Below are 24,542 nucleotides of genomic sequence, written 5' to 3'. Positions count from 1 at the left end.
TTTAACCTTCCACTCATCCATTCCTGCATCTCCCACCCACTCCTTTATTCATTCGACACACTTTTTTTCTCCCCCTCTAACTATCCTCAATTACTGGTTGATGGTGGGGATTTCTCTTCCCTGACAGACACAGACAGCTGTCAGTGCACCTGAGAAATAAGTGTATATGCGTGTTTTTGTCTAATTGTTTGTTTTGTGAGCAGCTGTTTTGACTGCCTAATTTACAGAAAAGTGAAATTTTGATTATGAAAAGCTGAAGCCCTTCAATGTTGCCCTCTGGCCCTCTGCGTCTGGCATGTCAAGTTTTGTGAAAGTCAAGGGTTTGTTCACAGTGTAAGGTACTGAAAATGGGTTGTAATGCATTTGTGTATATATATATATATATTTTTTTTTTCTGACTTTAATCTCAGAATTCTGAGATTAAAGTCAGAATTCTGAATTTTTTCTCAGAAAAGAAGGAAAAAAAAGATGTGCCCACTTTTTTTTTCCAGTGGCCCTAATCCTCTTCCGTATATAATAGCATGTAGCATGCATAATCTTGAAATCGGGAAATTGGATTATGAATAGTAAACTCACTCAGTTACTCAGAATGTGGTTAATTATAATACACTTCATTAAAAAAGGGATTTTGTAAGGTATAGCCAAGCTGTACAGAGACATTTCTTCATTGTGTTTATATATGTATTTAGTGGGACTGAAGAAAAATTTCAAGCTTTAATAAAAATTCTGAAAAGCAAAACTGTCACACAGTAGCAAAAATAGGACTAATACACATTATTAAAATTTGTGGGATGACCAGAATTATTGCGATTGAGACAGCAGTAAAACTACAGTAAGACTGAGTAAGTCTGCTATGATTGAATACGGTCAGTTACATGCATCCTGTTTCTAAAAATATGGCAAATAATTGTGATAAATCAAGAAAATGCAAAGAGAAATCTGCATAGACCACTTTTATTCAGAATTCAGGAAAAACTTCATAGATTTAAAACAAAAATCCAGAAATTTCCCCACAGATGGAAACAGGCTTAACATAAAAATGATGCAGGTGCTTAGAAACCTTTCTTTCATGCAGAAATAATCAGAATAAACCAGTTTAAGTCAGAGATGAGTCTTGCCCATCAGTGCAGAGTAACTCTGCATTATATGTCTGCATTTATAATGGAGTTATTTGCGGACCTTTGACAATTTGTCTGTGACTGACAAACTGAGGGACTTGTGCAATCATGATTAAAAGTGATCACCAAGACGCTGTTGGAACCAGCTGGTTGCCCGTCTACTCGAATCAATTTGCAGAATACAGATAAATATGATTCAATCAGTGGATGAGTACTGTCTGTCTAGTGATTCAGGTTTCTGTCCTATTTTCACTGTAGTGTGACTGAATAAATACTTTTTATTGCAAGTTATATTCACCCATTGAAAATGGCATTCATACAGTACTTTGTTCTACTTATACATATTAAATTGAGCAACTTTGTCAGCTGGTGCCATTAGATCTGTTCATTACTTAGCTTGTTAGATTTTCTCTGGGGCGGGGCAAATGTGCAAACTGTCACACTAATAACTGCACATTCTAGTGTTTCCACATCCCCTCAAGAAAGTGTGTCTTTTCATGCGGCTGCGTTTATGTGAGTGTGTGATAAATCCTCGAAGATGCTGAGAGTGGCCTGTCTGGGTGGATCAGTGCCCATCAGGATCAGGAATCATTTCACTGGATCTGCTCACTGCTATCACGGCTCAGGTCCTAACGAGGCAGCACAGCAGTACTGCAGTAGTATCTGCGTGCCACATTTCCTTCAGCCTGTATGTCAGCAAAACTGTCTCTGCAATCCAAGTCCCTCTAAGTCTCAATTTGTGTCAACAACAGCTTGTCAATTGGACAACTTTTGTAATAAAAAGACATGTCCGTGGGACGATATTACAGATCCCAGATCGGCTGCAACCACTGGTTCATTTAATCACTACAGTTATCAGAGAAAATATTCTTCATTTTAATGAGCAAATGCTGGCCTACAGATTTGCTTTTAATCCTAATATATACATGTAACATCCACTAACATATTTGGCACTATGTGAAATGTGCGCTAAAAGCAGAATTCGCTGATCTTATCTGCCGCAGTGACTCATTAGAAGCAACATTTTCTGTACTAGAAAAAGTCTGCATCCTCATTTTTATCACAGAGATTCACATCAGACTCGAGGAACAGGTTGAGTTGAATCACAAAAGGAGGAGGTATGTGTATGAGATGTATATGAATGGACCATGCGACAGGCATGATATGAGAAATATATTCAGAATATTAAAGGCAGAATTTCAAAGCTTCTGTGTAAATAAAAATAACTTGTGGCATCATTTTATAGCATGCAGGCACTGATACATGTGCGGGCTTCTAAAAAATGTGTGTTTGACTGTCTGCGTGCGGGCTGAAGTTTCAAGGCTGTCTTTAAGTAGGTGATTTCCCCATTTTTTGTCTTTTATCCAATCTTCACTGTGATCTGTAGAATTTTCCTCCGAAATAGTAACAGTGCACCGACAGCACCACTTTGATTAAAGTGGAGCTCAGAATTACAGGGCCCTTTGTAGAACATCTGGCTCAGAAGCACCCTGTGCCTGTAAATATGACTGTAACATTCGTCTGTATTTAATAAAAAAAACTAGTACCTTTAGTCCGATTTTGTGCACCGATGTCTTAGTGAGTATGCTGATTCATCATAATACAGTATTTCAACTGTCAGTGTGACAATCCAATAACAGAGCGCACAACCCAAAACTTATAATTACATTAAAAAAATAATACATCAACTGCGACATGTGCCCTCAGTGCAGAATAGCAACTGTCACAATCAATGTTGACTGAAAATGATTTTAATATATATATATTTTTTTATCTTTTTGTCCAAAACTAGTTGAACTAGACCTTCATTATCTCCCGATTAGTCATTGAGATTTAATAGTGGTGGGAACTAGTGCAGAAATGTGCATTCCACTGAGAAGTAGTTGATGTGCTGTCAAGCTGTGTGTGTGTGTAAAACTATATTTGTGTGAAAAAGACAAAGCCTTGGTCATGCAAGGTGCTGTAATCCAGTCGGTGACCTCCAGAGCCTGCTCGCTATGTGAATGTGTGTGTGTGAAAATGTGTCACCAGAGCCTTGCTTATGTTTGATGGTGGTCTTATCCACCCGATGACCCTCTGAACCAGATGGTGTGTGACTGCATGCCTGTGAGAGTGTGTGTATGTGTGTGTGTGTGTGTGTGTGTCCCACCTCTGAGCCTCCTGGCACTCCAGTCAGTCCCCACACCCACCAGTCCTCCAACACCACACACCCCACTTCCCGCCCTCCTTCATCCTTTCAGTTGGGTGTGATCACATCAAAGCAAAAAAGGGAGGATTACAGGTTTGTGCCCCAAAGGAAGCTAGCATCCCTCTAACTGTAACTCTCTCTCGTTCTCGCTCTCGTTCTCTCTCTCTTTCATTCCTGCCACTTTCCCAGTGGGGCCCCCGTAATCCCTACGGTGTCAGAAGGTCAGGGGACCGTGTCATGGATAACCCACTGGGGCACATATAATACAGCTAATAGTTAGCTAACATGAACATAAAGACAGATCCAAATTTTTTTATCTTCTCTTTTTCCCCTAGGCTCTATTGTTCATTTTTTTTCTTTATCATCTTTGTTTTATTTCAAGTCGTAGTAAAAACCATAATTCCCAGCAAGAATGGGAGTTTTCTGCTGTTTAGAAACACTTGTATATGGCTACAAGTGTTGCTGAACAGTAGACAAATGGTTCAACTCCTGCTTTTAAACATAAATTCACACATACGCAAACACACACATGCAAATAGATAAGATCGGTATGGCGATACAACTGGCAGAATGGACTCGACAGTTGTAATGACGCTAATAGTGCACTTAGTCCTGGCATTTGTTTTATGTTGGGTCAGTGCGCGACACGCACATAGCCTTCAAAACACAAAGAGAAAAAGCAAAGCTCTTGTTTTGGATCAGTGTTATTTTATGCTCTACTTTTGCAGCCGTGGCATCTCGGCCCTCATATTTATGCATCTGTTGAGCAAATGTTTATGATGCGACGCCGCTAGCAGGTGTCACTCTAGTCTCAGATCAGTTTTCAGGGTACGGTTGGTCCACTGTGGATGTAGGCCAATTGAAACTATTGTTTCCTGTTACTCTTGAAGAGTCTATTGGACCGTGCATCTGTCCTCGAGGATTTTCATAACATTCCACGTCAGGGTGCAGCAGCAGTGTAATGCACGTGTGCAAATTCGTCTCAGTTTCCAGATAAATTGAAAGAGTTGTTTAGGAGAATGGATGTATGGTCACTGGTCGCAGTGAATGCCAAAAAGTGCGTGAAGTTTTATTCTGGGTTCCTCACCCATCTTCATCTATAAGTAGGAAAGGAGCCTCTGCTGAAACAATTCTCCAGTCTCGATTTCAGATAAACACTCGACCATCTGTTAAACGGTCATGTGGCCTTATTGCAACTGTGTGACAATTTAGTGACAATTCACCAGATGCATTAAGATTTTTCAAAAGCCATGTCCAGTTAACTGAACTAAAATGAGTTACTTGCCAGTGCTTGCCTTCTCTTTTGAGAAACAGGAAGCTGCTCAAACTGGACACAGCTATAAGATGCCCTGTAAAGCCCAGGACCAGTGAAGTTCACTGCTGCATTGAACATGTATGCATTTTATTGTTAAGATTGTTGAAATTACCACAAGGTTCAATATTTGGCCAAGTAATTTCCTTCCAACAGCAACCCACTGCTTCCCTCAGCACTCATGCTAATGGGTGCACCTTTTAAAGTCAGTATGGCGTCATGAACTTCAATGAAGTGTAGAAGCACTGGCAGATTTTCTTTGTTTCTGGCTGGTTTCTTTACAGTTTCCTTCAGAAATCCTTCCTCAGAAATGTTTCATCGCTACATTAATATTAGTAGTGTGGATGCCTCATGCCATTAAATAATCTGGCTACCTTGCAGACTTATTCTGGGGTTTGGCCTTAAGGACAAGAAGCCAGACTCTAGCCTGGCTGTACTTTTTTCAAGCACCAGAAGTTGTAGGCAGCAGAGCTTTAGGCAGCTTCTGTTGTTCCACATCAGTATTAGTGCTGTTCTCACAGCTGAGTAACATGTTTCCATAAAGAAACTACATCTAAAAACTACAATCTTCTACAATATAAAGGTGATATATATGCAGGCTTAAGCAATTTCTTCTTATTTTTTCAGGACTGATGTAATTCAAAGTGTTAGCTTTTGGTGGTCATGGTTTATCATGCCGTCCATCATAAATACGGTGCTTTATATAACACAGAGACATGGTAAAGTTAATTAATCATCCTAAGAAACCAGGAGTCTGTGGATCCATTTCTGTAATCTTAGAAAAAGATAAATATTTTTGTGTCATAAAATATGCACTAAGCATATTTCAAAAACACTATAAATGTTTCTGATTCATCAAATTAAGAAATCTTTCATGAGGGCGAGGATTAGAAATAATGTGTCGCTCTATGAATAACTAAGTATGAAAGGAACATCTGTCAAAGTATAATTAATTATTTCATTATAGTCAAATTAGAAATCATGCCCACATAACGTGCACTGCTTAAATGGTCTTAAATACATACAATAGCCGAATTAAGTCCTAGGCTCTCCAGTCTGATTACACAACATGAAACTAACACAACCAAATCCCACCCTCAGCTTATGAAACTCAATCCAGTTAACACACTTTAGCTCAGCAAACCCTGTTTTTGTAACAAACTATTGAATCTAAATTACTGCCTGTATCTATATTTTACTGCGAGTAATAAGCATCGTGTCATGAAGAAGCATTTTTAAATTATTTATGATTTCATAGTTTGTCACACTTGTTTCAGATCATCAAACAAATGTTAGTATTAGACAATGATAACCTGAGTAAATACAAAACACTTTTTAGATGATTACGTTCATTAAGTGTAAAACCTGCAAAGCCAGAACTGCAGTCAAGCATTTGAGATAACTGGTAAGGAGTTCATGTTTGGATCAGTTAGAGCGAGTTATAGGAGGTCCTGAAGAAGCAAAGCAGCCCAGACCATCACACTACCACCACCCTGCTATGATGTTGTTTATATGAAATGCTGTGTTTTACACCAGATGTAACTGGAGTCAAACCTTCTAAAAAGTTCAACTTTTGTCTTGTCAGCCCACAGAATATTTTCCTAAAAGTCTTGGGGATTATCAAGAATATTTTTTTTGGCAAATGTGACATTAACCTTTGTGTTGTTTTTGGTCCGCAGTGGTTTTTCTCCTTTGAGCCCAGTCTCTTTCTTATCACTGAATCATGTAGACTACACTAACTGAGGCAAGTGAGGCCTGCAGTGCTTTAGATGTTGCTCTTGGTGCCACTGTTCACAATTTAACAACTGCATTTTGTATTTCATCTGGTTATCTTTGCCTAATAGTAAAGCTTCTTTGATCTGGAATGTTTAAGTGTGACAAATATGCAAAGAAACGTAGATCTCCAAATGGGCCAAATACTTGTTCACAGCACTGCAGAGCACAATGAAGACCCCTGCGTGGGAGACACTTGTCTGATGGTGATCCCGGGCAATCTAAAAATCATTTCAGTTCAGTGACTTGTAATAAAACAAAGATTCACTAAGACGCTATTAGGAAACTGAGCCCTCATCTTCAATAGCTCACAAGCTTCAGCTGGGACAAAAGCCTTTGTTGGGACACAGAGCTCACTGCACAGCCTGTAGAGACATCAGACTAGTTTATGACAGACGGGTCAGCAGGGGGCGGGCGGTGGGCTGAAAACATACATATAGCTTTAATTGTACTCATGGCAGTGTGCATGAAAGTCTTTAAAGCGCTGAAGATAAGTGTGCATTGTTTGTAAAACTGCGAGCAATCAGGGAGACAAGACACACACACAAACTTCAGTGAACCCCTAATGTGAGACCCATGACCTGGTGAAAGGGGTTTTCTAGGTGTGTGAGAGAGTGTATGAGTGTGTGTGGGTCAGGGTTGCCAGGCACAGTATGCCACCTGCGACTGGAATGAAGACTAAAGGAGTGGGACAACAGAGAAGAAGATGCACAACACAATGTGACTGTGAGTGCTACACTTTCAGTAGACAGGCCCTACAGAGTGCTTTACATCTTATGAGTGAAATATCTTACTGATGGGCAAAAAAACCTCCTACATTAGAAGTTGAAAAAATAACTAACTAAATAAAGAAATGGCACCCTCTGCGACTGTCCTGCCCACCTAGTTAGCAAGGCATCAGTTTGTACTGCCTTGGTAAAAACTTCTCTCGTTAAAACTTTTCATTTATTTCTTTGTTTATTAGAATTTCCATTAGCTCAACTCTAAAGTGTAGCTACTCTTACTGAGATTGACTTTAACAGCAGTAAATTAAATTAGAATTGAATTCCAAACTTGAAGTTTCAGTGGCTTCTTGAAGGAAACATTTGATGCAGATAGAAGTCATATACTGTAATCAGTCAGTGTGCACTGTATTTCCAGCTAGCCAGTAGTAACTTGAAGTCTTGTATGTCCTTGTTGAAAATCCTGTATGTCAGGAACTACATTTAACTACATACTCACATCTTTTATCGGTATCAAACATCTAAATTGTCAAAAGTGAAACTCTGTGAGCTTTCAGGTTTTTGAAAGGAGGCTGTGAAAGCTCTGTGATTAGCTTAATACATTAAAAAGCCTTTGGAAATGACCAAACTCCAACAACGCTCTGGTCCTGCCTTGGAGTATTTGGGATGTACTGACCGTTCTGTTTGAATGGACGGACGAAAACATCGTCCTGGAGGAGTTGTTGCAGTTGAATGAATGCTTTTATACTTTTTTCCCCGTGAAAATGTATCAAAGGAATACATTGTAGCTTACCATATAGAGACTGACCCCAGAGAGCGAGAGAGAGAGAGAGAGAGAAGACAAGGCTTCTGAGCCCACCATCACATCAAAGACTGTCACTAAAGATTTTGCAAAATATACATTTTTGGTCCATCTGTAAACCTAAAACACATGTAAGCTGTTTGAAAAAAAGAAGCATATTTATGAATTTGTGTATTCAAAAGCCCGGGCATCATGAATGGTTGACCAAAGCTTCAACTCTGATATGTGTCTGAATGATGTAAACCCTCATGTTCTATAAATGTGTGCCAATTACCCTCTTACCAGCTTCAGCGTACGTGTTCTCCGCATCAGCCTGAGTCACTCTTATGTATCTGGAAATCTCTGTTTCTCTGTGTGTTTATAGTGACTTTAACTGATCTCTTATCTAAATGCATCAGTAAACCAAGCCATGAGTCATTCACTGTAAGTGTCAAGTCACGTCTCACAGCACATATAACCCTGTTTCAAGGCTCACCTGAGCTCGCATGTTTATGTGCATGTAACAACACCAGGAACGCACCAAACCAAACCAAACCAAACAGTTTTTAATAGAATGTCACAAAATGCAACACAAAAGCAATGTGAAAAGAAGAAAATCTGACTGGTTTATTGGGATAACAGCTGGTAGCATGAATTCTTAAGGCTCATACCATTAGACCTGTAGCTCTCAAACCGTGGACTGGGCCACACTGGTGTTGCAGAGAGCCATTCAGGTTGGGTGTCGATGGCTAGGCAAAAAAAATGGTAAAATTCAATTGAACAAGTATGTATTTTTGTATGAAAACTGGTTTAGCCAACTATATTTAAGCAAAATTTTAACATCAGTTCTAAATAAATTATCAGGTGGGTGGCGAGGCTTTTGGCTTCTGAAGCATTGCGTGTCAGAAAAAGACTGAGAACAGCTGCATTAGAACAGCTGCATTAGAACAGCTGCATTAGAACAGCTGTAGAATAAGTGGAAGCAGTTTAACCTGAAACAGTGGAAAAAATGTTGGTAATGGTAATGATGGACTCTGAAAAAGAAAACGTTTCAGCCAGGTCCCATCACAGATACACAGTAGCATATCCACACACACTACGGACAGCTCAGTGTGTGTCTCTGCCCCCTTTGACGCCCCTCCTTTAACCTCCCACCTTTTCTTCAACCCCTCCCTCTCTCTCTCTCTCTCTCTCTCTCTCTCTCTCTCTCTCTCTCTCTCTCTCTCTCTCACGTTTTCCCTCTATCTCTCTCTCCCTCCCTTGAATTAAGTCCATTATCCCAGCCCGCTCTGCCTCTGAGCAAGTCTACTCTGCTCAGCTGCTGCGAAAACTCCGTGTATGTGTGAACTCCTTGCATGCATGTGTTAAGAAGAGTTTTATGTGTGTGTACAGGCTTGTGTGTTTTTGTAAGTAGAGCTGAAGTGCAGCCGTTCATCAGTGGAGCTGACTGCAGGCAGGGGGAATACTCAGATCTCGCTTTGCTGCTTTTTAACTTCACTTACTTACTTTTTGGACTTTTTGAAGACTCACTGGACATATTTTGCACCACAGTGGAACTCTGCTGTTATTCTCTTTCTGTTCATGCACCATTCCCATAACTGGAAATAAATTATTTTTTTCTATTTTTTTTAATCAGATTTCTTAAAAGTATTTTTCAGGTATTTCCACCTGTTTAGCTGATCTCAGCTCTCACTTTCTGGACTGGTCAGTAACTGTTTTTTCATTACTCCATAACTTGTCTTATCTTTCTTGCTTAAATCAGATATGAAAAATCTTGGGAATGGGTTTTTGAAAGCACGCAACAAAAACTGAAAAGGTTTGTGTTCAGTGATTTCTGCATATAAGTAGAGGAAAGACTATGAGAAAGTAAAATGAAACAGAACAGTGTGGTAACAATGGATACTGTCTGCGCTGCCAGAGGCATGTTGGGCTCAGGTGGATGCTGATCCCGACCTGGAATGTTCTGAACTCCTGTGGAATTTGGTTCCCCTGGAAACGGATAGGCAGGTAAGTTAATTTGGACTCTGTTCCAGTAAGATCACCATTTAAGTCCGTAAAGTCAATAAAATTAGTTCCGTTTAGTGAAAGACACTTCCAACCACAAACGGACTTAACTTGTAGATGAAGTAATAATGAAATCATGACTCCTGCTGTGCCGTTAAGTTCCCGGTTCCCTGAGCCTGCTGTGCCTGTGACATGACCACCACGTGCAGCACTGCTTATCCCGCACCACTTCAAACTAAAATATCTTTCTAAAAGTCATGCCGATGACATGTGGGATTTCTCTCAGAGTGTTTACTTGAAATCTGCTCTGTTGTTTCATTTGAGAGAGTCAACTGAGTTGTCTTTCCTCTGGGAACAGTTTGGAGCAGATCCAGTCAGGAGACCAGAGGCTGCTCTGTAAGGTCTCGCCTTACTGCTGCTTCAGGGCTTAACACAGCCAAATGGATAGCTACCAGGGACCAGCAGGCTGCCCTCGCCTTAGTGACTCCTTCATTATCTCTTATTTCAGAGTTTCTTCCATGAGATGAGAGATTTAAGCTGCATGACCGCGAGGCAATTTTCCCACAGTAATTAAGCAGATTTCTTTCTTCAGTAGTATCACTCCAATCACCTCTTCCCATCCCGGCGATACAGGCAAAACTGGTGAAAGACTGAAAAGTTATCCATCCTCACAAATGAGACCGGTATGAGCATGAGCATAATTAGTGAGGACAGCAAACACCCAATTAGCAAGTTTTAGTGACTCCAGTTTCAATATTTATTTTTTCCCTTCACACTCTGAATAATAAGAATAGTCAAACTGAATAAATGCTAGCCATGGGGTTTGTAGACTGGGAAGTTTTCCATTTGTGATGCTGGGCCAAATGGCTCAGGACCAGCGGACTGCCACAGCATCTCCAGCTCCTTCATTCACTTACACTCTTTTAAAGGGACCCGAGGACTCTGCTTCAGACTGTTTCGCTTTTCTTTCTCAATATGTTTCAGCTTAAATCCCATAAAGACCGGTGCTCACTTTTGGCTTAAAGCTAGGGCTTACTTTGTTTCTGTTGAGTGTGTGTGTGTGTGAAGCTTCACTTTGCTTCTATGACTAGCATTGCCCAAAGACTTAAAACACTTCAAATAAGAATGAACTTCTGAGATGCTTATTAAATTCTTTTGTAGCCTTCATATGACTCAGGCTTGTGCCCTTTTTTCCTATGTACTTTAAAAGTTTTTCAACTCAACTTTTATTGTAATTTTTTTACATTTATGGGCCATTTATATCATAATTATAGCAGAAAACCATCATTTCAACTTACTGCTTTTTCACTATAGGTGGTCTGTCTTTATGAATGTTTATTTTTATAGTTATCAAGGGAAATGAAGCGCTGCGCACCTCGTTGTCCTTCCCAGAAAAAGCAAAACGCTGTCATGCTTCAGACCAAAGCGCTGTCACAGCTGTATTCATGGTTAAAGTCACAGTTTTGCATGACTCTTGTAGAATTTGTTTGTTAAAGTCTGCAGCATTTACATTAAGCAACGCCTCCCTGCATCACCTGCCCCGTTCACACATCTAAGACTTTCTGCTTCCGTGCTTCTTTTCATTCTTGGAAATGGGGCAAAAACTGGCAAGCCAAAATTTTTCAGTCAGAACTGAATCAAAACACAACTGTGCTTTAAAAAGTATTCTTTAAATGCCAAGGTGGTAACTTAGATTGGAGGTCCACGATTTGACATGCTCACTATACTATGCTACTATATATTGTACAGATGCATTCGGTCCCTGGATGGGTTCACTCTAACCATCACATTTACACCCTGAATACCATTTCCTTACTAGTGACTTAGCTGTCACTAGTTAATATTTATCCTTTTAATCCGAGAAAAATAATGTGACACAGACTATTAGTGCTTTGCGTTCTGACACGTATTATGATCACTTCATCAATACATGAGTCAAATTTATTGCAAAACAATTTCTGAATTTGATTAAAACAGCAGTAAATAACCAGAAGGAAAACAGCTGGTGGCATAACATTTGTGCTTCCAGCTTCAATTCTTTTCAGATGTGTTTTATTATGTCAAAATGACATGTTTCAATGAGAATGCAGTTAACTCTTTTATGTGGTCATATGATTTCAAAACTATAGACTTTATAGTATTTCTGGAAAAACATCTTGGTTTCTTTGGAAAAGACTTATCTGTTCACCTTACCAGCCCTCTTCTTAACCTTCTTCTCGCTCTTTGCGTCCATCCTCTACTGTCTTCTCTCTTGCATTCCTTCCCTTCCTCTGATTTACTTCCACTATTTCACAATTCAGCAGTACACATAATTATAAATAGCCATAGATTAAAGGAGCTGCATTGTCAGTGATAATGGGAGAGAAGCAGATCTTTCTCTGGACTGACTTTTAATAAAGGCTTTTGTGTGCCAACATATGTTTTCCATAGCACTGACTGCTTTCCTGCATTCAGTGCTCCACAGAAAACCAATCAAATTAGATAGTATAGATGGGAGGGGGACTCATCACCGTGATGATAAGCAAGTATCTCTTTCACAGTGAGCCAAGTCTTTTCTTAAACCTGACCGAGTTGGGGAGCTAAAAATCATAAAATAAGATGGAACTATGGAAAAATACATGGAACTCCTATGCTGTTCTCCTGCCGTATTCCTCATTCATATGTAAAACACACTTTGTAAGAAACAGAGAATTCAAGTGAGAGCTTTGAATTACATACGAACTTTTAAAAAAAAATCTTACTGTATTCTCTTTCACCCCGTCGCTCGTCCCATCTGTCGCCCCCTTAGCAAATTAACTGGTGCAAAAGCCACCAGTTACCTGCTGTTACAGCTATTTTGCTCTGTAAAGCTCTCCCTCCCCTCCTCACCCTCTCCACTTATTCTTCATCATCATCCATCCATCCCTCCCGCTTTTCATTTCTCACTTGCAGGGAGGCTTAGACTTATTGCTCACAGGCCAGGGAACTCTTTTTTTCCCCTAGGGGAGAAACAATTGGCTCCTTTCTCTCCATCACCTCCTGCCTCACTTGTTTCTTCTCCATTCCTCCCTCCCTACCTCTGCTGCATTCTCCTTTTTTGTAAGACTGCATGCATGCAGGCTGGCTGCAGGGTTGAAGTGCAGAAATGTCTATATCCTGTTGTTTTGTTCACTCCTTTCCACGTTCTCTCTTTTGTTGTCTTTCCCTGCCTTTTCAATTCTCCCCTCCCCGTTCTCCCTCCTTTTAGACTTCTAATTCTCCTTTCCTCTCCCTTTCATTCACATTGCCTTACTGCTTCATCCACAATTCATCTTTCAACTCTTTTCACACGTTTTCCTTGCTCTGCTCCTGTTGTGATTCCCCTCTCTTAACCGGCCTCTCAACAACTTCTTGCCTTCTGTCTCTACATCATTTTGTCATCTCTTCATTCTTCCCTCTGTAATGTTTTTATTTGTCTTTGCTTCCTTTTCACCTACCTGTCTCTTCATATATCTGACCCTCATTGTTTCCCCCTCTGGCTCGGCTTGCTCTTGATCTCCACTGTGACCTGTGGCAGTGGTGGTCTACAGGTTAAACTGCAGATATCCATTTATTCATTACTGCATACAATACAGTAAAGTTGCACTCTAACCCCACTCTGAAAAAGCCGTTTCACCCTGGAGGCGGGCTGCTTTGTCTGCCCATCTCAATTTACTCTGGTTTTGACAGGACAGCCTGCTCCCCCCCCCCCCCCCCCCCCCCCCCAGACCCCCCCACCCAGAATCTCTCTCTCTCTCTCTCTCTGTCTTTCTCTTTACTTTTAATCCATTCCCTCTTGGCATGCTGCTGCTCCATGTCTATTGAAGCTGAACTGAATGCAAGTGTCAGCGGCCCCAATGGCTTTTTTTTATTATTAAGATCCATTATGGAACATGCAAGGACTTTGTGTTTGCCTCTGCATGTGCATGCATGTGTGTGTGTGTGTGTGCTGAGAAGGGCTAGTTTTTTAGGTGGGGATATATTCTCCTACATCCTTGTTTATGAATACATACAAACGTTTGTGTGTGTGTGCCTGCTCACAGGGCTGTGATGTGATGTGATGAAGAGGAACAATAATAGACTCTTCAACTCATGAAGAGTTATAGGATGCACACAAACACTGCAACACACAGCTCGGGGTGTCTCGGAGGAACAATGGGACCAGTCGTTCCTTTTATAGCAGCCAACGGGAGTGTGAGGGTTTCGCTGCTCCTCTTGTCGCTTCCAGGGAGTGTGACGTGAATTGCGCGCGTGTGCGTGCTCGCTTCTGTTCTTGTGTCACGTAGCTGCAGCTGATGAGAGTGCTGATGTCCTTCCCCTTGAAATACTGCAGCATCTTTGCAGTTCAGTGCAGAAACTTGAGCGTGCATAGACATGCAGCCTTGTGCTTCGGCCTTTCTGTTTCACAGACCTCAGCACAGTTTAGTGCTCTTGTGATCACTTCTTTAATGCTAGCTGGGAAACTTTGCACTCAGCGAACATCTGTGAAATCACCCAAGACCTCTTCAATTCGAAAACAGCGAGTTAAAGTAGCAGATAGCAGGCTGTGCTGGGATATAGCCTTGCATGTATGCTTTTGTCCATTCACAAATGTGCATGTGTTTAGATACTGGAGGGTATGTGAGAGTTTATGTTCCTGTTAAGCTGTGTCTTGTTGTGTTGTGGCCTGGGAGCCATGAGCTTATGAGAGCTCTCCTGTCTCTACGCTTCAATAGCTCCATTATTCATAAAACTCTGTGCCAACAGCACAGACGGGTCTATGTCTGTATAGTGTATGTGTGTTTTCTCATCTTATGTATATTGTGCTTTAAAGTGATTCTTTAGTTTTCAGTGATAACCAGGAATTTGAAACTAATAAGAAAGTTGTTCCAGCTTAGAGCAAAGTGAGTATTTGAAAGCTTGGCATGCTTTAAATATGGCTGAGATGATGTTGGTGATGACAGGCCTCACTCTGTTCACACAGTCATCCTCGCGGAACGTAGACACAACACCTCTACGTACACTGAGGTCAGTGGCATCCCACTACAACTAATGGCTGACAAATCTCAGATTCTGATATTAAACTTCTGCCTGCATCTGCAAGCCACTTTACAATCCAAAATCAACCCATATGTGTCTGACAATCAGTATCATGTCTGTTGTTGCAGATGCCTAGTCTATTCTTCCCACCTTATTGTTTCTGTAGTCGTAGAAAGGTGAGGAGGGCTGTGTACAGCGCCATGCTGCCAAATCTAAATTACTCCAGGGAGAAATACTGCTTCTTCTTTTTCTTAGTTGCTCTGACTGATATCTTTTTCTCTCTTGGATCATCTTTTGTAGTTATTAGTGGAAAACAAATGTTGTATTCCTTTATAGTGCATTACAAAGTCAGCTGATTTGGCTCTAGTTGAAAACACATGGCTAGCAATAGACTGCAGTTTAAATATATCCACAAATCTTTTTTGGCCTTACCCCTCATTTAAAGTATCCCAAGCAAAGAAAGACACTGTTATTTTACGTCTAATATTGCCCCAGTCAAGACAGGGAGATCTAGTCTGCAGTAAAGAGCAGATTATTATTGAACAGCTGATTTTATTGCCAAGACACAAGAGGGGTTTTTATAGAGGGTGACAGATGAAGGGAAGTGATAGAGGTAATTGTTAGAAGGAGGAAAATAAGTAAAGATTGAAAATGAAAAGAGGGGAAAAGCCAACTGTCTGCCTGTTACTGAGTGCCAACTGTGAGGTGCAATATAATAAAGGAGACTGTTTCTACTGAAAGGCTTTATTGTTCCTGCTGCCTGCAGAGTCCAAAGTACTGAAAGAGAGGTGTGTGTTCACTGCGCACTTTTTTTCCCTTTTTTTTTTTGCAGCACAACATTCATATAGATGTAGGACTACAAGCCACTGACCTCCCTCATGCTTTGGCATTGACAGTGCCGTAAGATGTTATTGGGGAATTTTCTGAAACAATAGCAAGTCTGTCTCATTAATTTCCGCAAATCCAATACATCAGGAGACCGAGAAAAAAAAAACATTATAGAAGCCATGTGTAAACTAGATTGGGGAAAAAGCAACACTGTAAATCTCTAAATAACTTGTAATTTCATTTATCTATTACTGTGTAAGTCAATATTGATATCAGAAGCCAACAGTCGCTCATTTTGTGAGGCTGGATTCGCTCACAAGTGACACTGTTGTAAGAACTGATGTGCTCATCCATTCATCCATCTTCATCACTGTCGGCTCATTAGTCCCTCACAATGAAGAGATCTCATTCAGTGACACTGTCTGCCAGTGTGGAGGGAGCGAGGAAGAGTGTGAGCAAGCAAGCGAGTGTGTGAGTGCTGGATGCGTATATGTGTGTGTGAGCTGGCAGTGCCACAGACATGGAGAGTTTGCGCTTGGCTTGGCAGTGCGCAAAGCATATCTCTATCTCGCACACACAGTATTCATCACACAAGGTCAGAGATTATGTGTGTGTGTGTGTTTGTGTGTGCGCGCGCGCTTTGGATACTGTCCCTGAGTCTTGCTGTAATGTGAAGAGATTATAGTGTTGCCATAATGGAGGCTGGCATTAGCATAGCCTGGCAGGAGCATCAATCTGAGTCTGACTAAAAATACCTCAGACAGCAGTGTGTGTGTGTGTGTGTGTGTGTGTGTGTGTGTGTGTGTGTGTGTGTGTGTGTGTGTGTGTGTGTGTGTGTGTGTGTTTGTGCATGGGGGCATCCCTGGCATAAGCACACGTGTGCTAGCAGTGCATATTTCTAAATTTGTTACTTCTCTGTCTTTATTTTCAGGTCTATGTGTCCATGTTTAATGTTTATGGCCCATCGTTGATGTGAGAGTTCAGCTTGATCATCCTTCAGAGTCCCAAGAGAACGACGTTACGCTGATTATTGAGACTCTAAAAAGAAGACTGGAAGAGAAAAAAAAAAAGCCAACACTTTTTCAAGGATCCTTCCAATAAATCCTTCAAAGGCCGGTCCCTGCTTCTGTCACACAGATTCTGAAGACTGAATCAGAACCAGGACACAACTATAGCTTCTATTAATAAATTAAAACTTAAATAAATAAATTGACAGACTCCGCTTTTGAAAGAAAGGAGTTTGCTTTACGTTTGCCAAGATGATGACTATGATGATGATGGTGGTGGCCACGATGGTCACCTGCAGCTCTCTGTTCCTGCTGGGGCTGGCCGCTGCCCATGTGTCCTCCAGCACCGTGACCCGCACCTCCTCTTCAGCTTCTTCTTCTTCTTCTTCTTCCTCCTCCTCTTCATCATCCACTTCACCGCGCATGAAGTTATCATATAAAGGTAAGAACAAAAGCTTTGAGGATAAAAGTTCTGGTTCTTTCTAAAAAAAAAAAAGGCAATTTCTCTCTTCCACTGCCCGTAATAGTTAGAAAAGTATCTACACAAACCACACGCACACACACACCCCACTTTCTCTGTTTCATGTAATATTCAGCTTTATCCTTTTGAAAGTATATGCAGCTGAACAGTAGCCAACTGTAATTTGTGGCTGCTGTGATTCACAGCCATAGACACACACACACACACACACACAACTTAAACACGCAGTAGCACGGTTTTGTGTTTCATCTTGGGTATTGTATGTTAGAAGAAGGCAGCTCAATGCCCAACACAGCCACATAAACCAAGCTGGTAATTACAGCCTGAATGAACTGGCCAAGGCCATGAAGCTGGCTGCAGACCGTTTGCACAGCTGAGACATGTACCCGCCTGAATTTGGGCTGAAGGTAACTTGAAGCATTTATTATGAGAAGACTTAAGACTATTCTAGTTTTATTTGAAACACAAATGACAAATGAGTGTCAACAGTGAGAGTTTCTTGGTTCCTAATTAGGCTGTAGGCGGTTATTAAAATACTACTTTGACATAAAAGTAGAGTCCTATAAACAATTTTAGCCACTTTAGCAATGAAGCTAAATTGCTGATGCCTTTCTGTGTGTTTGGTAATGGTGCTGTTGTTAGGATTTTAGCAAACATAAACATAATATGTTAAACATTAAAAACAAGCGTTTCACAATGACATGCTGTACAGCTGATCTATCTGAGAGTATATTAATTAATACTACATTTTTTGTTTTAAGTTAGCAATGTAGCATTAAATGGCATTTTTGACTGCTGCTTTTTATTGAGTAGAAAGCATTATTACTTGTTTAAAGGATGAAGTAACCATTACTTAACTCAACTACTTAAAGTAGATTTGGGCTGTCAAATAATATTTTCTTGACAGATATTCTGTACCAGTGCTCAAGAAAGGAGCAGTAAAATATTAAACACCAATACACTTGGATCTTAAAGTAAAAGTAACTGCATTTAGCAGAAGGCAGGTATCATACGCATGTTTTTAACACACTATGCCCTCAAGCCCAGGGTTATTGCCACCACAGTATGGTGGGGCTGAATAAAAGTCCCTGATGTCATGCTGGCGGCTATTGGGTGGCGTCAAAGACTTAATTAAAGTTATAAATTCACATTAGAACAATGGCAGACTAATAAAAGACATTTTAATGTCGAAGTGAGGAGGGCTTTGGTCTTGTTTTCTTAAGCTCCCAGTTTGAGCTGAGCACGTAGGGGAGGATGTAGTCCCTTTATTTCTTAGTTTCCTCAAGCCAAGAACAGTTTTTAATTCTTTTTTTTTTTTCCATTAAGCTTGGGGTGACTATTATAGTTTAAATTTACAAATACAAGCTAAATTTTCCTGGGCACTGTTCCTCTAGAACTTTTTCTTGCCAGTTTGGAAATGGTAAAGACATTCAGTTTTTCCACTGAAACTAATATAGTGTCATTACTGTCAGAGGATTTCATCCTGCTCGTTTCACAAGTCACTGGCCTTAGGACACAGCTCAGAAATATACTGAAATACATAAGATGTTGAGGGTTTTTTTTTTTAGCAGCGTGACTTGTGGAAGCCCTGTAGCCAACTAACTGATGTGGATCTGAAGACGCCGATGACAGCTTTTAATGCAAAGATTTTATGATTCTTTACTTACTTTCTGAAGAACATAATTAATAAAAAAGTTTACTTCGCTATACAACAAAAAAGACAAGTAAAGAACAAAAGACTGGTCCAAAACTAAAGCCCCTGCAAAGTTATCCGAGTTATCTCTTTTCTGTATACATATAAGAACATTTCTCCATAAATACAGGCAAACACATTGGCACCTACACACTAACACAAATGCATAGGCGGGTTCTCCCATACTTAATATCTTTATCTTTAAGTTATGTGGAAATCATCGACTCATATCAGTGTTTGACTGAGGTCCACCCTGTAAATCTACATTTTCAGAGTTGCAGCAGTTCCACGGAGTGCGACGGTTTGAGCTGGAGCGTTCCTGCTGCTTTAGTGCCCTGCTGTTGGATGAAGAGAGGGGTCGACTGTTTGTGGGAGCCAAGAACTTCCTGCTGTCTCTGTCGTTGGACAACATCGCCAAACAAGAACACAAGGTTGGCCAGAAACAACCCCCAAAACCAAACTTGTACAGCTGTAAAACATGTGGGAGTGTGAGCGGTCTGTTGATCAAAACGAAGTTACTGCTGCTGAGATTTCAACATTTTCAACTCTGTGTTTTAACGGTTATGAGTAGATTTAATTTTAGATTCTCATGTGCACAAGGCTTTTTAAAAAGTTATCCATAAAATAAGGAACTGTTTTATAAACACAGCATTTTCCCTGGTAATACACAAACCATTACCAGAAGAGATAAATCTCAACAACTCCAAATACATTTGCCATGAAAATATTTTGTGACCTTTTGTTAACTATCTTAGGTGATTATACTGGCAGAAGATGAAAGTGAGTCATTCTTACAACCACTGCAACATTGTTTACTTTCTAAGAATCATTTATTATTTTGACTCACAAAGTTAGTCACCTGTGGTTTGTATTCTTGCATTCCTGAAGGAAATATTCAGAAGTGTGGAAACATTTTTACAAACACACCCTTTAGAAAATAACATCCGTGCACATATGAGTCTACTTAAGTGTCTGACCTGAGGGGAAAAGAGAAGTGTTGTAGCCATAGAGGAAGGTAGAAAATCAAAGAGCTGGACGGAGATAAGAAAAAAACATTTATGCAAAAGAGGTTATGATTCATATCAAAAAGGTACACTTTGTGAGGCCTTTGCCTTTGGAGTATAATCAGAGCTGCAAAAAGACTTGAGTATACAGTACACACACTGGCAAAAGAACTGAAATGTATAGACACTAGAGTTACACACAAAAAAAGCCCACAAAACACATCCGTCCACAGCTGCTTGGAGTAAATTGCAAGTTTCTATCTGTCAGATATGAAACCTCTGTTGGTTTTAGGTAGATGAGGGAGTTTGATTTATGAGCTGGGTGTGCAGATTCACTGTAGCTCTCCCTGTTTTTTTTGTTTTTTTTTTTGGGGGGGGGGGGTTGCAATGTTGTTGAATGGCTGCAGGATAAAATAGGTTAGAAAGAAAGAGATGGATCAAACTGTTCTTACACTTGATGGTTTAAGTCCTGATATTAGAATAGAATAGAATAGAATAGAATAGAATAGAATAGCCTTTATTGTCATTGTACAGAGTACAACGAAATTGGAGTGCCACTCCCTTGGTGCAAGTTTCAATAATAAATATAAATGTAAAATATAAAAAGTACAAAAAAAAACAATCGTAAGTACTGAAACAATAGTATGTACAATATATACAGGATAGCAGCATTAATATAATGACAGTATGAATAGCAGCATAATATAATGACAGTGACGGTATGGAATAGGTTCAATTGTTTTTGTGCTTATTTACTACGGTGATAGCTCTGGGAAAGAAGCTATCCCTGAATCTGTTTGTCCTGGTTTTATGTGACCTGTACCGTCGGCCTGACGGTAATAGTTCAAACAGTTGGTTGCTGGGGTGAGAGTGGTCCTTGATGATATTGCCAGCTCTGCTGAGGTACCGAGAGTTTGCAGTGACCTCCAGGCTGGGCAGAGAGCAGCCAGTGATCTTCTGGGCTGTGTTATATTATGAGGGAATGCATCTCTGGTACACTCTAAATAATCTAATTTAGCCAAATTAAAAATCCAGAGTAAATTTACAAGATGGACTGATCTTTGTCTGCCTGTTTCAGATCTATTGGCCTGCCCCTGTTGACTGGAGGGAGGAGTGTAACTGGGCTGGCAAAGACATCACTGTAAGTGATCACACCACACGTCACCTTAGCCCTGTGATTTCATGTTTTCATTTTTACCAGAGAAATAAAAATTGATGTGGGTACTGTGATATCACCTGGTAAAGCCCTGTTTTCAAGCCTTCCAATAAATGTTTTTGCTGTCACCAGCTTGGTTGAAAAAAGTAAGGGCAGGTCTGACTGTGAAACCACGCGCTCATTCACTAATGACTTGTGATTGACAGCTAGTTAACCAATGAGCTTGTAGTTTCATACCAAAGATAATCCATAATTCTGAAGCATAGAAGGACTGAGATTTGCAAGGTAGACTTCATTTTTTATTCAGTATAACACAAAACAAGTGACCGGGAACATAAACGAGGCAGGAAATTGCTTACAGAGGTAAAGACAGAGAGCTGTTTCCAGATAGGCTTCAATGGGGCTGGAAGTCCTTTTGCAACCACAGCTATCACCATCCAGAAGCCTCAGATAGAACGATAGAAAGTTTTTAAGAACACCAGGTATTGGCTTTATTGGCCCGACCCCACAGCTACGCCTGTGTTTTATCTTGTCTGTGATCTCTGCTTTGATTTATAAAAGTTTACAGCTGATACAGTTCAGATGTGGAACCTGAAAGTTTTTAGAAGTGTGTTGTCATCATCCTATGCAATAATACACACTGCATTATTATTATTATTATTATTATTATTATTACTCAAGGAATATTTAACTACAACCTGTTAGCTAAACTGAGTTTTTATGAGACATAATGCATCATAACATCCACTTTAACCATGTCCCATTTTACATACAGTTCAGTAAGCATTGCTACTGAGCTCCAAGTGCAGAATGTAAGCGTCCACTCCTACCCAGCCTAACACAATGCTACCTTTTAATCCACTCGAGTCATGGGAGTCATCACAAGACAGAAACACCACATTTAAACAGATAACATGTAATAATAGGTGCAGCACTCCTACTTTTGGACCTGCCATGTGGTGAGATTACTTCCTCCAAATTTGTTTCTTTGAGCCCTATTTGAATGATATCCACACAGTCTGATGTAGAGCTCACACTCAGTGTTTACACACACACTGTCTAACCAGACAGGTTTGGGATCAATGCAAACATTTCATTTTTTAAATGTCACTTAAATATTAAACTTTGTATTGCACTGGGTTAGTGAATCAGAGAAACTCAGTTGGAAACACAGTTCTTGATGAAGATCTTTGATATATTCACTATGAGAGCAACTCACTGGGTTCTTCCTCACTGGAAGAATATGTGCAGCAGAAAATAACAGTTACATACCTTCGCTTTGACGATATGATGCAATGCAGTGAGGTCACAGAAATCTAAATATTTACCCGTTGCTTGTAAAAATGTGGCTCGTTACATTAGGTTGAATTGGATGTTTATTATCTATATGAGGATGGACGGACTGAGTGAGGTTAATAAAGAGCATCTTGGACATGAACTGCAGCAGTAGCAAAAAGATGCAGATTAACAGGAAATGAAGCAAAACCCTGATTGTTAAAGTGTTTCTATTTGGATGATTTGATCTGATTCTGATTCCGTTCTGAGATGACTGCATGCACAAAGTCTCCATGACTGAACTCATGACCTGCTGCAGAACTCACAGCAGAGTTTACCAAAAGATACGCCATCATCAAGTTCCCTTGACTTATTATTTAAGTGCCAAAAAAAGATTTTCTGTGTAATGTTCTGCATGTGGATGTAGTGTGGGCAGGGGGGGCTTGGCTTCACTGACCAACATGTAGAGGCCACCAAGAACCTATAGACCACCCAAGATTACAATTAGATAACTGTACAGGTCAGTGTGTGTGTAGGTACTTCGTGGCTTTAACTGTTTAAAACAGTAAAATCACATCTGCTTATGCAGATATACCATAAATGTGTCTATTTATACTCAAGTGTTTGACAGTGTCTGTGTGTACATTTATCCCTGTATGTGTAAGTTTCCAGTGTGTGTGTCTAATGTCTGTGAATGTGTCTTTATGTGTGTGTAAAACAAACCCGTCATCAGTGTGATTATACAGCTGTAGCAGACAGACAACGGGCTCCATTCATACAAAAATCCAGGCTCTAATTTCACCTGACCAGGAGTCTGTGTGTGTGTCTGTCTGTGCATGAGTGTGTTCAGTTTTCTGTATGCATATGTCCTGTTCGAAAGTGCGAGTAACTGTGGAGACTGTGAGTGATGAAGAGAATTAATGTAATGAAGAAGATAATGAGTTATTGTGGGAGAAAGAAAGTGATAAGACAAAAGTTCAAAGAAAATGACAGATTTTGCATTAAAGTAGTTTTTTTACTCACATTTCTATCCTTTGAAATGTTATTTTTATCCTCTTTTATCCTTTTCTGTGTGAAAACTCACCCAAACCTCCACCATGCACTATTGACCCTAATTACAGAGAAATGTGTTTTCTATAGGAAGAGGTCAAAAGCTCTCCCTGCCACTTGATCTCTTCCCTCCATTCATTTTCCATGTTTGGTCCTTTCTTCATATTCCCTGTCCTCATCTAATATTGTTATTTACAACCCTCCAGTCCTTCAAACAGTAAAACCACCTTGCATGTGCCAGGACACTAAGACAAACACAGACACATGCAGATAAACAGAATTAGAGCGGGGCAGTAAACAGTTGACAGTTTACCCAGACACTTGGTCTGACTCAGCACTCTGAGGCGTCACTGTAAGGCCGGAGTCATATTCAGAACCGCAGAAGTGATAGATTGTGTGTTTATGCTGTCATTTCAGTACCCACTTGGTAACTTTCAGTGCCTTCCAAGACCCATTAATAAATCAATGGGTAGGAATTAATAATAAAAATCCTTTTCTTTATTTCATAAGTATATCATTCAAAGCAATTTCTTATGTAAAATGCTCTGTGGAAGATGCATTAATCACAATTGTAAATCAAAATTGATTTTTTTAAAGGTATCCAAGAAGCTGCATGTTGCACAATGAGTTCTGCGACATTATGAATTAGATTATGAATGAAGTCCAATAGCTCAATGGGAAGAATTAATTTAAAAAGGAGAACTCTTCCAAATACTCATGTTAGTCTTTCTGGAAGACACAAACTGAATTGTGTTAATCTTTAACTACTGAGAGAAGAAGCTCAGTGACCACCAAGTATGTCTGAAACCACCAAAGAACATTTTCTTTTCCAGCATTGTGTAGACGATCACTGTGCAGGAATTCACACACAAACAACGGTGAAAAGAATTGGAAACAAATGGAAAGAAGGCACCCTCTTATGTATATCACTTAGAGAGTTGGATTCCAGAAATCAGTCCATTTTTAGGAGAAATGTGGCCTGCCAGTATCCCCTGATACTGCATTGTCCCGTTTCACAGAGATGATCAAAGGCATTCCTATGTTATTACACTGTGATATGTTGTGTATCTAATGAACATCACCATTCCCATCAAGTCAAACCCTCTCTGCCATTAACTTTATTAAAGCTTCCTG

General features: G+C 40.1%; 1 protein-coding gene across 3 annotated transcripts in view; it reads left to right on the top strand.

Annotated features, from left to right (window-relative positions):
• sema3b (sema domain, immunoglobulin domain (Ig), short basic domain, secreted, (semaphorin) 3B) overlaps window positions 1–24,542 on the top strand; it is a 72,680-nt gene that overhangs the window by 34,022 nt on the left and 14,116 nt on the right. The window contains exons 1-5 of one of the 3 annotated variants that reach the window (XM_012919871.4): window positions 9,180–9,710; window positions 9,813–9,901; window positions 16,674–17,191; window positions 19,197–19,354; window positions 21,006–21,068. In XM_012919871.4, the coding sequence (XP_012775325.1) occupies window positions 17,002–17,191; window positions 19,197–19,354; window positions 21,006–21,068 (411 nt within the window). In that variant the 5' untranslated portion in view covers window positions 9,180–9,710; window positions 9,813–9,901; window positions 16,674–17,001. Of the gene's footprint in view, window positions 1–9,179; window positions 9,902–16,673; window positions 17,192–19,196; window positions 19,355–21,005; window positions 21,069–24,542 lie in introns of those variants that run through there. The other 2 variants (XM_076878077.1, XM_004554021.3) reach the window with 2 other exon arrangements.

Source organism: Maylandia zebra, linkage group LG20 (genome assembly GCF_041146795.1).
Source record: "Maylandia zebra isolate NMK-2024a linkage group LG20, Mzebra_GT3a, whole genome shotgun sequence".
NCBI classification, from domain to species: domain Eukaryota; kingdom Metazoa; phylum Chordata; class Actinopteri; order Cichliformes; family Cichlidae; genus Maylandia; species Maylandia zebra.
Note: the sequence above shows the minus strand (reverse complement) of the source record. Positions and strands in the feature narration are given on the sequence as shown.